Source organism: Bubalus bubalis, chromosome 2 (assembly GCF_019923935.1).
Source record: "Bubalus bubalis isolate 160015118507 breed Murrah chromosome 2, NDDB_SH_1, whole genome shotgun sequence".
In the NCBI taxonomy this organism is placed as follows: Eukaryota; Metazoa; Chordata; class Mammalia; order Artiodactyla; family Bovidae; genus Bubalus; species Bubalus bubalis.
This window is the reverse complement of record NC_059158.1, coordinates 185726804-185740250: the sequence shown is the minus strand read 5'-3', so window position 1 is coordinate 185740250 and position 13447 is coordinate 185726804. Positions and strand designations below refer to the sequence as shown.

The window sequence follows — 13447 nt, the reverse complement described above, 5'->3', positions numbered from 1 at the left end:
ACCAGCCCTGCGTCAGCAGGGAAGATGAACGCGGGGCGGGTACCTGTCTGCGGAGCCTTTGATGAGCCGGCGGCAGGTCTCCATCTGCACGTCCAGGCCCCGCTTCATGCTGCACATCTCCATGTACTCGTGCAGGTGGCGGTTCATGTCGCTCTTGGCCGTGGCCAGCTCCAGCTGAGAAGAGCCAACAGGGGAGAGAGGGCAGGCCCCGTCACCCTCACAGCAAGCCTCGCGGCGACCTCACACCCTCGGCGCCGGTGGCACTGGGGCCATCGCAGGGCACCACACCCTCCGCTGGGGTAGCCCTAGCAACTCTGGCCTTGGCACTCCTTCATGCGGACTGCGTTAGAAAAGGGTGCTCACGTTTCTGACCCTTCTCCTCAACCAAGGGCTCCATCCCTCAGGGAGGAGCCGGGCTTCCCTTTCTCCCGCCTGACAATGACTGACTCTCACAGACAGGTGTGCCAGGCACACACACAGGCTCTGGAGCAGGGAGAACCAGGCTTGCAGGCCACTTCCTGGCTGGGGGGTCTCAGGCAAGTCACTTGGTCTCTTTGACCTCATCCCCTCCTCTGTAAAATGGGCACACAGTACCCACTGCACAGGGTGGGGGCACCCAGGTCCCCGTCGGGCACACACACAGGGTATGAGAATGCCGACGAAGGTGTATTTTTAAAGGGCTCAGGGCCCAGTGTCACTTGATATCATTCAAATGTCAGTTCCCATTATTTTGAGATCACCATGTCAGTCAAATAACTTAAGAAAAAACCTCTCTGGGGCAGACAGGTATCATCACCCCCATTTTACAGATTAGGAAACTGAGGCCCTACCCAAGAGAGGGGTGACCTGCCCAGCACCAGGCCAGGAGAATCAGTGGGTCTCCTGACTCCCAATCCTGGTGCCTGCATTGCTACCCCAGCCCCTGTTCACACGGGCACTTAATCACTGGGGGCCTCAGGGGCACGACTCGGGGACATGAACAAGTGGACGCCTCACCTCAATCTGGCCGATCGTCTCCTGGTACTCCTTGTCTCTCGTCTTGAAGAAGGATTCGGTCTCGTGGATCAGGTTGCCCAGGTTTTCGTCTTGCTGGAGAAACGGAACAGAGCGGACAGCTTAAGCGGGTGGTGGGGGCTGCCAGGGAAGACTGAGGGATGGGGGAGCCCGGGAGCGAGGCGCCCGGGGCCCGCCTGCCGGCTCACCTCGGCCTGCAGGTCGAGGCCCGGGTTGCAGTTGGTGAAGTCCTCCCAGAGCAGCAGCGTGTCCTCATTCTCCTCCCACGTCAGGCTGTCACAGTCGTCGTCGAAGTCAAAGGTCTCCCGCCTGCAGGGGGCACGGGCAGGCGCGAGTGAGCAGGCAGGCTCCAGGCGCCCGGGCAGCGGGGCAGCACGGGGCACGCGAGGGGCCTGCTAGGTGGCTGTCCCAAAACACGAGAGCAGTAGCCAGAGGGGACACGCGCCTTCTCCACGGAGCGCAGCTCTTCAAACGCAGAATGCATTTATGTATTATGGATACAAGTTAAAATGCATATTCCTAACAATGCCAGTCTTTCATTAATGAAGACTAAAGGTAGCATCTTGTGAATGGTTTCCATTCATTTAACAACTCATTTCTGGAGCCCCTACTATACCTGAGAGGATTCATATAATCTTCTCTGCAACTTAGAAAGGTGGGTATTATTATTCCCATTTTAAAGATGAGGAAACTGCAGCTCAGAAAGAATAAACTAGGGCTGAAAGCCAGATCTTTCTGTTTTCTATGGCTTTTTCCTCTCCATCAAAACACAACCACAGGACCGATGACTAGGCATATATTAAAGTGTGATTCATTCCATCCTCACAACAGTCCTAAGAGGTCAGTGTGATTGTTAGTCCCATTTCACAGGTAAGGAAATTGAGGCTCAGAGGGATTAGGTGGAAACTTCTAGAATAACACATGCTGGAAATCGGATTTGAATGCAAATGCTGTGATTTCTGGGCTTCCCTATTCACTAGAACTGGCAATAGGGTGATGGACCATGCAGGTGTATCTGGGACCGAGGGAGTTCTGCAGATGTACTGATTACCCCAACTGCAGGGGACTATAAAAAAAAAATCATTCAGCCCAATACACCCATTATTCAGATGGGAAGGCTGAGGTCTGCAGGAGTAAGTCACTTGACCCAGTGAATCAGCTGGAGAGGCAGACGTGGGTTCCAAGTCCTGATTCCCATCCCAGGGCTCTCCCCGCTGCCCACACTCACTCCTTCAACAACTTTCTGGATCCTATACTGCACCGCTCCCAACCTTGGGCAGGGCCCAAGAACCTCAGGAAAAGCGCTGTCCAGAGCGCACCCTTGAGCCCAGCTCCCCACCAAAAAGCAGTTCCTGCGGGAGCCTGTAGGTGGCTCCCGGCGTCCGGCGACCAGAGCTGGGACCGGGCTGCCCTGGGAGGCGCTGCCCGCCCCTTGGCCAGACAGCTCCGGGCAGGCCCCTGGGTCAAGGGTCGACCCATCACCGCATCGCATACTGGACTGCTGATTTCACTTCCTTTCCGGCGGCTGGGACCAGAGGACAACCCCGGCTGAGTAATGGAGAAGGAGAAAGGACAGGAAGCTGGACAAGAGGAAGGACTCAGAAGAGGCGCCTCCATCCCCCCAGATGCGGGGGGCGGGACGAGGAAGAGGCATGGCCATGGTGCAGAGAAAGGAGCAGATTCCTCCCCTTCTCCTGGATCTGAAGCCCAAGCAATTGATTTTGACTGAAACAAAACAGCCCTGACTCGGGCGCAGCTATTCAAAGACTTCAGAGGAACTGGCCGGTGGCAGCTTCTGGCTGGGTCTCAGCCCAGAGCCAGCGGAGAGGTCGGTGGGAGGGGGCCAGGGCCCCGCCCAGGTTGCGGTGTGATGGCTTTGGCGAGAACTGCCAGGGTGGAGGGGTGATCAGAGAATTTTGTTTTGCTTTAACTTAGGCAGCTTGACCACCAGATCAATCTAACTGATGCGTTTAATACTAAACCCAGTTCAGACCTGTCAACACTCAGGTGCCCGTTTTTGCAGCATGGCGTGGACCCAGGAGCACAGCCTTTTAGCTCACTCCACTTACTCCCCCACCCGGCCCACCCGCTTTCTGGGCAGGCTGTGGATTCCTGGTGACCTGATGAAAACCTGGGAAACAATTTCTTCAAAACAGCCCTTTAATTCAACTGAATGAGCCCAGCCAGGGTCTCTGGGGCCTAAACCCAGCTGGACACCTAAGAATGCCCACAGCAACCTTCGGAAAACCGAGACCTGCCCAAGGGTTCTCTCCCGAAGCCCCTCTCCTCAGCGAAAGACAAGAATGTGCGAAGGGAGGGGTTGCGTGTCTGCACGCTAAGCAGCTTCAGTCGTGTCCGACTCCTCTGTCCATGGGACTCTCCAGGCAAGAACACTGGAGTGGGTTGCCATGCCTTTCTCCAGGGGAGCTTCCTGACCCAGGGATCGAACCCACGTCTCTTACGTCTCCTGCATTGGCAGGCGGGTTCTTGACCACTCGCGCCACCTGGGAAGCCCATGAGAAGGGGTAGGGGTCAGGGGGTGTTGAAAGATGAATCAAGAGCCTAGGAGTCTCCTTGTTACCCTCAAACCAGCAACTCCTGCTCTCCGCAAACACAGTGCCGTCCCAGTTTCGTTTCAAGGGAACAGGAACCACAGGGAAGTGTCACGCAAACCCATCCCGTCCGGGTCCAACTCCTGTCTTCCTGCCGAGTCACCAGGGTGGGGATGGCATGGCAGGAGAGACAGAAAGAGGACACAGACAGCACTGGACTGAGATCCAGGCTCTGTCCCGACCCGCCTGCCCTCTCTGAGCTGTTTCCTTATCTGTGATGAAGGGCTGGGCGGAGTGAGCATTGGACTCTACTACCCTGGGCCAGCCCCAAGCATGGCAGGAAGGGTCTGGAGAGGCCCGGGCCCCTGGCTTTTAAAACGAGTATGATGGCAGGGGCGTCGGCGACGGGAGAGGCCCTCCTGCAGGGGCGCCGCGAGGGTGGCGACGGTGCATCTGAGTCAAGCACTCAAATCCAGCCCTGCTGTTGGGACACCCAGGACTCCTGGGGAGGAGGCCAGGAAGCATGCTCGGCTGTGAGGCTCAGAGACCAGGGGGTCAGGGGAGAAGGAAGTGGGAGGGAAGATGGAGCCCTGGGCCAGGGCTCAGGGGACCAACGGCAGGGGACTCTGGGGAGAGGGCCGGCAAGGGCAGGCCCATGGGGCGGGGGAAGTAGACTCAGAGACGCAGCCCCAGCCTGCCGTCTGACCACGGGCCTGAGCTGAATCAGCCCATGCCTGCAGCCGCTCCCCTCCCCACCCCGCACAGGACACCACGTGGATGCGAGCCAGAGGAGGGTCAGGACTGCAAGTGTGGCATGGACTCACCAGGGCTGCAATGGGTCCCTGCCCCAGACAGCCGTGCCCAGCTAGTTCCCAGCAAACCAGCTGTCTGCAGAGGCCAGAGCGGGCTGCCCAGGTGCTGGTACTCATTGTTCTTTAGTCACTAAGTCATATCCGGCTCTTTTGTGACCCCATGGACTGCAGCCCGTCCAGCTCCTCTGTCCATGGGATTTCCCAGGCAAGAATACTAGAGTGGGCTGCCATTTCCTTCTCCAGAGGATCGTCCCCACCCAGGGATGGAACGCGCGTCTCCCGCACTGGCAGGCAGGTCCGCGAGCCACCAGGCAAGCCCAGGTGGGTAGCATGCGAGTTTCCCGTCGCGGCGAATTTAAGCTGTTAGTGTACCCCTGCTGAACCTGGAGTGGGCAGACATCAGCTCTCACGAGCTGGTACTAACCGGCTCCAGCCCACCACTGACCACACGAGAGCCCAGACTCTGCCACTAACCCAGGCCGCCGCTTAACCCAAGGGAAAAAAACATTTTTTTTTACTTTGTATGGTGATAAATGTTAGGCTTACTGTGGTGAGCATTTCACAATATATACAAATACTGAATCACAAGGTTGCATATCTGAAGCTAAAATAAACTTACAATGTCAGTTATATCGCAATTTAAGAAAGAAAAAAAAAAACTGTCCACAAATATGACCACTATTTGGCTTCCCCAGTGGCTCAGCAGTAAAAAATCTGCCTGCCAAGCAGCAGACGTGGGTTCAACCCCTGGGTTGGGAAGATCCCCTGGAGAGGGCAATGGCAACCCACTGCAGTTATTCTTGCCTGAAAAATCCCATGGACAGAGGAGCCTGGTGGGCTACAGTCTATGGGGTCGCAAAGAGTCAGACGCAGCTTAGCGACTAAACAACAGAAATGAGCACTATTACCAGTTTGGCCTTTTCTGAAAATGTGAAACTCCCCAAATACTAAATGTTGAAAATGAATCCAGATTCTCTCAGAACACCACGCTGGCCAACAAAACATGTGGAGGCTACTTGTCAGCCAGCCCAGGGCACCGGTTTGCGCCCCTTGCCCTCGCAATCTGGGGAGACAGAGAGGAGCCCCAGGTGCTAGGGCAGCCAGGATACTCACAGCTGGTTAAACATGCGCTTCATCTCGTCTGTGATGTTCATGGAGCCGACCTCGTCATCTGAGAACCGGTTCACCTCCCCATCCTGCTCGGAGATGTCGTCGTCGGAAGCCACCTTACGCTCTTTCTTTTTGGGGACCACCTGACCCGGGAAGAGAAAGATCAACGTCACTGGGCAGCCCTGCGGGAATTGGGGGCGGGGTGGACTGGGAAGGGAGGCGGCGTCCCAAGGGACGGATGGAGTGCAGCTGGGGCGGCCACTGCCAGGAAGGATGCAGGTCCTCTAAGAAGCAGGTGGCGTTAGCAGGAAGCGTGAGGTGGGGAGGCATGCAGGACGGAGGAACAGACGGCCTGGCCCCTTCCCTGCCCTGGGAGGCCTGGAGATTCGGCCGGCCGGACGTCTCAGAGCTCCCCGGAGAGACAGAGAAGCCCTTACACAGGTCAGATGGCTCCATGCTTCCCAGAGCCCTCCTGCTCCCATGCAAAGGTGACAGGTAGGCAGCCCCGGGTTCAACGAGCTTCCTTCACTCCAAGCAGACAAGACGCGACAAACCAGAGGGGCAGCAAGAAGGCACCCAGGGGAGCCCAGACCTCACCCATCACATCCAGAGTCACACACTTAAAGCCAACGACACGCTGTTCTGCCCTGGGCTCAAGCAAAAGCCAAACCACAACCCAAACTCAAGAAGCAGCCTTTGGAGAATGACAGACGCCCTTCGGGCAGCTGGACCGGACCCCAAGCCCTCCCTGGAGGACACCCCAAGCCCTCCCTGGAGGACACTCGCCAGTGCTAACCCATCGCCTTCACTCTGGACACAGACGCTCGCTGGGCGTAGGGAAGTGGGGGACTGAATGAGTCTCAATGTGGGAATGAAAAAAGAGTCAACGGGTCAACAGTTGCCCTTCTGAATTCTGAGGCTTGAGGGCTAGGGCTCCCACAGTCTGGCCAGGGCTCCACGACCATGGCCCTGGTCCCCGGCTCCTGCTCCCAGGAGAGACAGGAGGCAGGGCAAGGGGCCCAAGGTGGACAGACAGACTGAGCCCTGGAGGGTCCAGAGACCTGAGTCCTCGTCCCAGCTCTGCGGCCACGTTCTTCCAGGAGCCCATCACGTCGCCCCCCCACCCCCGCGGTGAGTGGTGTCCTCAGACGTAGGATGAAACAAGCGGTCAGCCTCAATGATGGAGTCATACATGCCTATGAGCCTATGCAGTCCCTGATTCTACACTTCCCTGGGAGGCCGGAGCGTTGGGCAAAGGCTACCTGGGGGTGGGTTGGGGAGGCGGGGAGGGACGTGGGCGGGGTGTGAGGGCCCGGGGCAGGGTGGCCGGGGCGGGTGGTGGGCAGTGCCGGCTGGTGAGTGGGGCGGCCCTCGTCACCTGGAAGATCTTGGACACGTCTTCCGAGTTCCGCTGCTGTGCGACATCGCACAGCTTGGCCGTGATATCGATCCGGCGGCAGATGTCCATGTCCACCTTCATGGCCTTTTCTTGGATCTTTGTGTCCAGGTCTGTCATGGGCTGCAGGGAGGACAGCAGGGGGTTACATGAGCTGGGGGGGGGCCCCAAGCAAGGGGTCGGTGGGAGGCACCCCCAGGCTCCGGCTGGATGGAGGGGTGGGGAGACCCCCCAGGTGCTGGGCAGGAGGTCTCCGCAGTCTGAGGTGGGTCCTGCAGCCTTTGCTGGGCGTGAAGGGTCAGGCCAGTGGCTCGGGTTCGGGGCAAGGGGTGGGGGGACGTGGGCGCCGTGGGGACCAAGGAAGACTGCGTTTGCCAGTCTCCCTAAGGGCCAGAAGGCACCCTCTCAGCAGACACGGCATCAGGGTTGGTTTTGTCCGAACAAGGGAAAAAGAAAGACGCATCCCAGCGCTGAAAGGCCGCCCTGCTCTCGCGGCAGGTCTGTCCCACCTCTCCCCAACAAAGATTCCTCCTAGGCTGACGGCGGGGGCTACCTTGGATGGGTGGGGGTCCCCCAGACCCCGGTAAGGGGAGCCTGCTGCCCTCTTCCAGCCACCCCAGCCTCACACCGCCCAGGGCCAGAAGCCACGGCCGGCGGAGGCACACGTCCTGGGCTCTGTCTCCCTCCTGCAGTCTTTCTCTACATACTGCCCGCGGCCCGAAGGTGGCAGGAAACCAGGTCCCCAGCAGGAAGGAGGCCCTTGCTGCTCTGCCAACAGCTGCCCCCCGCCCACAGTGACTCAGAGGAGCTCCGACTGTCCCAAGGACGCGCACACCGGCCAGTCCCGACTCAACAGAGCAACCTCAGGGAGGCCGCTGGCTCGGGTGGCCTTTTGGGCTGGCGCAGACCAGACCCGGGGTCCCCTTCAGCCTGCCATCGGCATCCCCCACTCCCAGACACAGAGGCCCCTGGCTGCCCACCCCCCCCCACCCGCCCCCACGCTGGTGAGCCGGCGGAGTCCGAGCGAACGCACACAGGCCGTCAGAGGAGCCCGGGGCGGGCGGATGGGTTAAGCAGCTGATTAATGCATCTCTACTCAGACCACGGGAAGCGGAGGGTGGGGTGGGGAGGGGGGCCTGATCTCTGATGCATCCGTCATCCTCACAGGTCAAACACAGCCAGCCAGGACTCTAACTAGAAGCCGAGCTCTGGAGCCTCGGAGTGAATGAAGCATTCTGCATGATGGGTGGGGGAGTGGGGGGGTTCATGACGCCTGGGGGGTGGCAGCCGGAGGCACTTACGTCACTCATGAGTCCCTTAAACACCACCAGCTCGGCCTTGAGACGCTCAATCTTCTCGTTCATCTCCTCCTGGATGGCTTCCGCCTCCTGCGCTGCCTACAAGGGACGGAGACCGGGGAGGGGTCAGGGGGGGCTGGGCGGGCTCCCTGATGCGGGGCGGAGAGGCCAGACACCGGCTTTAGAGCCCCAGATGGATGCCTGACATCCAACCATGCCGGGTGCCTCTGTGCCCCAGGGGAGGGGAGCCAAGACCTTGACCCAGCCTGGCTCCCCGCTCAGCCCTCACTTCACCCCTCGGCCTAAAACAATTCTTTCCTGAGAACTGTAAATTGGATGGAAAAATCCATGGCAGATGTTGAGAGAAAAAGTAGATATAAAAGCGATTCCAGTAGGTCAAAATAGCAGGTCAATGTACATCACAGTGCCAATATGTGACCATCTCCGATCTCCAGAATGGCAACATCACGCATGTCAACCTCACTGAGTGTGCACACCCGGGGCTGTACACATACACAGAAACGCCTGGAAGGTCACGCACCAACTCAGCAACAGTGGGGCAGGGAGAACCGGAGGCTAAGTTCTGTTTTCTTCTCTGTGCTTCTCTGAACTTTCCAAGTGTTGGCCCGTGAACATGTTACGTTTGTAAAGTAAAAAGACCTTTTCTCACAAAAGAAAGCAGGGCTGGGGGGAGGGAACCTTCATGCTTTTCCTTCTACACATTATTTTAACCATTTCTTGACGTTGATGTCTTTTAATGTCTCCTTGACATTATTTTAATCCCTAACTTCCTGAGAAGATCAATGCTTATTTTCTTTCTTTTTTCTTTGGTTATTTATTTATGTAGATGATCAATGCTTTAACTATCAGAAGGCGATTTTTTTCAGTGTTAAAAAGAGTCACCCATGGCTTCTCACGGGGTTGCCACTCTTGTGTCCATTTGGCAGAGAGGAAAACAAAGCTGAGAAGGTCAAGTCTGCTGCCCAGGGTACACCGTCAGCCCATGTGAAGCAGGGCCCAGAACACAGAGCCACCAAGCCAGAAAAGCCAGAGGCCGTCCTCACACCTGCCGCGGAGCGCCACTGGGGCTGGGAGCCCACCTGGCGACAAGCCCCCCAGCCCTTTCCGAGGCACTTGGCCCCAAGTCCAGTCCTGCGTGGCTGAGACAGCAACAGGGCTCTTGTGCCCAGGCTTTTCTGCAACTGTGTGCCAGGGGTGCCTTCCCAGCCCCAAAGCAGGGGCGATGGGAGAGGCTCCTGGCTCCACAGAGGAGAGGCTGAGCTGACACAGCCCAGAGGCTGTGCTGGGAACCGGCCCCCAGCCCCGCCCCTCGACCGCGTGGCTCGCCCCCAGCCTCTCCCGGTTGGGACCTCTTACCTCCTGCAGCGTGTCCACCATGGTCTGCAGGTTCACGCGCTTGGCGAGCTCCTCCTCCCACCTGCAACAGCCAAGAGGGAGAGGCGGTCAGAGGGTGGCCTCCCCCGGGCAGCCCACCCCCAGGCACAGTGCCAGCACCCACCCTGGATGGCCCCGCGCTGGCTGAGGAAGGTGCAGCAGGGGCTCCAGCCCTGCCTGTGTCCCGGAGCTCCCAGGCAGGGGGCGGTGGGTGGATGCACGATGCCAGGGGAGGAGAGCCAGGCTCCGGGGCGTGAGCACAGCCCTGCGGGAGACGTGGCAGGAGGGGCCCCCGCCCCGCCCCTGCTCGCACACAGTGGAAGGTGCTGCCCAAATGCCGCTGCCCCTTCCGTTCCCGTGAGACGCGGTCCTGAGGCTGTTCTCAGGTGCCGGGCTACACCCAACACTGCTTTCAGGCTCTCCTTTGCACCCACAAGAAACAAACTTTTTTCATGCCAACCATTGCAATCTCAGAGTCAATCTGTCCTGCCACCTACCCTAACCAACAAAGACATCTCCCACGTAGCTGTTATCATCCCTTTCTTACAGATGAGGAAACTGAGGCTCAGAGAGGTTACATATCTTGCCCAAAGACACACAGCTAGTTAGGGGATGGGGTTGGACTTCAAACCCAGGTCTGTTTTATTACATTAAAACAAAAAAGAGATATAAGTCTCACTTATTTAATGCCTGGGCTTCACTGCCGGCTCAGATGGTAAAGAATTGGCCTGCAAAGCGGGAGACCTGGGTTCGATCCCTGGGTGGGGAAGATCCTCTGGAGGAGGGCATGGCAACCCACTCCAGTATTTGTGCCTGGAGAATCCCCATGGACAGAAGAGCCTGGTGGGCTACAGTCCATGGGGTCGGACACAAGCACATTTCATGCCTAAGTGAGGGTGAGGGCAGGCAGGGCCAGAACTCAGACTCGCTGGGGGCTCCAGATCGGGTGCTGGTGACCCTGCTGGGCTCCCCGTGGACCGTGGACCCCGGGGAGCCCTGACCCCCTCCCCACCTGCTGCCCCAGAGAGGCGGGCCCTTCTCCAACTGCAGGACAAACAGACCGGGGCTTCTCTCTTTCTTCACCCTGGGGCTCCCTCCCTACATAGCCTCAGAACAGGCAGGTCTGAAGCCTTGAGGATGCTGTCGGGGCCAGCTAAAAATAGGCCAGAGGGGAGGGATGGCTGAAGAGCGGGTTACGTCACTGGCTTTTGGAAACAAGAGAAAACAGATACTGTTTGCACACACAGAGGAAAATTCCTCCCCTTTCCCACACGAGACACAGACGGCCCCGGGCAGGGCTCCCAGAGGACACACACACTCCCCACCTCCCTTTGGTCTTCACCAGCCCCCGCAGTGGTGGCCGGGCCTCAATCGGCAGTGGATGGCAGAGTTCAGAATCCCGTGGGCAGCGGGGCTGGGTGGGCGTCCTGGTGTGGATGAGAGATACAGAGGGACCCAAGGAGGGGCAGGGAGAGAGTCTAAGAGTCTGACCCGGGCAGGATTGTCTCATGGAACAGTCCCGTGGTACAAACGGAGACACCAAGGCCCTGTGTGTGAAAGGAGCCTGCCCAAGGTTACCCAGCATGTCGTGGGCGGGGCCATGAGTCCAGGGAACAGCAGGGGAACAGGAACCCCAGGTGGGGAGAAGCTCAAGGCTGCCCCCGGCTCGCCCAGCCGCACAGGGTGTCCAGGGCTGCCCTCGAGCGAGGCCGAGGCCCAGAATACAGGGCCCGAGCTGAATCATCCCTCCTGGCCACGCTGCCCCGAGGGGGGCAGGGGACTGGCTTCCAAAGCTGCTGAGCAGAGCGGGGCCAAGGGAGGGCGCTGACCACAGCCTGGCCCCCAGGGCCAGCCTCGCTACTGCGTTCCTGCAGCAACAGAAAGATAAGGGGGGTGGCGAGGGATGGGATGTGGGCACCCGGGGGCATCTCACCCCCACATACACACCAGCTTCTCAGAGGAGCCTCTGGGATGAGGCCAGCCCCCTCTCACTTTTCCTTTTCCTGGAAGCAACCTTCTCGTGAGGAAGGTGGGGCAGCGGGTCAACAGACCCATTGAACAGACAGGAAAAGTGAGACCCAGCAAAGGAGAGCAATTTGTCTCAGGTCAATGCAGAGCGAAGACACAAGCCACGTCTTTGGATCCTCAGACACAGGAGTCGAAGTAGCAGCAGCCACTGATTGGCGAGCACCACTCGAGTCCCCTGCACTGGGCTCAGTGCCCTGGACACATCTCATTGCCTTGCATCTGACCTCTTAACCCTCTCCTGTAAAGACATTTTCCCCAAACCCATTTTGCAGATGAGAGAGCTGAGGTTCAGAGAGGTGTGACCTGTCTAAGGCCACAGACAACCAGTCAGCAGGGATGGGACTCCAGCCAAGCTCACGCTCTCACTGGGACGAGCGTGGGCGTCACCCGGGGACCGCGCTCACGTGCAGAGTCGGCTCAGCAGGTCTGGGGCGGGGCTCGTTTCTCACGCGCTCCCCAGCAGAAGGCGCTTTGGGGGCCCCCTCACCTCGCTAAGCTGCAGCCCAGGTGAGCCTGCACAAGCGATGTCCAGAGCTGGATGGGTGCACGGCCCGTGCGCCTGCCCCCAGGAGACCCAGGAAGGACCCCTGCGTGCGGACAGCAGCTGGCTTGACAGACCGAGCCTGCTGCCCGCGCTGACCTCCCCCCCGGCCCGCGGCGGGAAAGCTTGGCTCTGCCCGCTTCCACGTTGACAGTGCAGAAACGCTTTGCCCTTCAGCTGCTCCGGCCGACTGGAGTGAGAGGATGGGTGAGCGATGCTTCTTGAGGAGCCCCAGATGCCCTGCATTCACGGCAACTCAGCCAAGGGGGAGGGAGCGCCAAGCTGAGCCAGAAACTGGTCAACCAAGCTGTGGGCTCCAGGACATTCCAACACCTGCTTCCCAGGCCCGTCCCCTCCCCTGCCCTGGATCTGCTCACAGGAGCTCGGTTTCAGCAGGAGGGGAGTTTCAGGCATCAGGACCAACATAAGCAAAGACAGGCCCGCAGGAAGCCAGGGACAAACCAGCTGCCACCAGGAGGGGACACACGTACGGTGGGCCGGGGGCTGCTGAGGGACCGCCTCCCCATGGGAAAGGTGGGAAAAGGAAGGCCCAGCGCACCCAGGCAACGCTAGCCAAGGCAGGGCAGCCCGAATCATTTGGATCCACCTCTGCCTTCCCTGACCCACCAGCTCATAAAACTTCCAAACTCTTTTTTCTCTTGAAAGGAGTGGAGAAAGGGACATGTAATTGGTGACTTTCGGGGTGGTGAACACCATGCTGGGCCTTCATACACATAAAAGATAAACTATCACTTAATCCTGCCCTAAGGGTGGTCTCCCTTTTACAGGCAGAGGAGACAGAATCAGAGGTAACCCGATTCCCTTTTCCCACCCGCCACTTCAGCCTCCTGAAATCTATCCATTCTCCCAGGCCTGTCTCACATGTCATCTCTCCTCCAAACCGAGGCAGCCACTCCCCTGGCTTTCCCTCCTTGAGCCCAGGCTTGACCTGGCAGGCCACAGGATGCCATCGTCCCCAGGGCCGCTTAGCAGCGGTGTCTCATCCACGGAGCCAGCCCACGATGCCAGGGACAGCAGCAGACCACCCTCCGTCTCCTCCACGCCGAGGCGTGCTCAGGCCCAGGTCTGGCTCACGCTCCCACCAGCCCACAGGGACCCTCTCTGGCCCCCAGCATCCTCCGGCTCTCTCCCCACCTGCAGACGCCCTCCAGCCACGGCTCTCACAGCGGTCTAGGCTGTGGATGCTCACGAAGCAGGCAGGATGGATGACGGCGGTGCTGATGCTGGCGTGACCGGGCGGCCCCCACGGACGGGGCGCTGACGGTGTGCCCGGCACCACC

The 13447-nt window shown here is 59.1% G+C and overlaps 1 protein-coding gene across 2 annotated transcripts in view; it reads right to left on the bottom strand.

The window, feature by feature from the left end:
• Window positions 1-13447, bottom strand: part of IFFO2 (intermediate filament family orphan 2) — a 50619-nt gene that overhangs the window by 5354 nt on the left and 31818 nt on the right. Inside the window, exons 2-8 of one of the 2 annotated variants that reach the window (XM_025278848.3) lie at window positions 9560-9620; window positions 8186-8281; window positions 6867-7007; window positions 5492-5631; window positions 1203-1323; window positions 997-1089; window positions 44-174 (exon numbers count right to left, since the gene is read on the bottom strand). In XM_025278848.3, coding sequence (XP_025134633.2) covers window positions 44-174; window positions 997-1089; window positions 1203-1323; window positions 5492-5631; window positions 6867-7007; window positions 8186-8281; window positions 9560-9620 — 783 coding nt within the window. The remainder of the gene's footprint in view (window positions 1-43; window positions 175-996; window positions 1090-1202; window positions 1324-5491; window positions 5632-6866; window positions 7008-8185; window positions 8282-9559; window positions 9621-13447) is intronic. The other variant, XM_044938197.2, reaches the window with a different exon arrangement.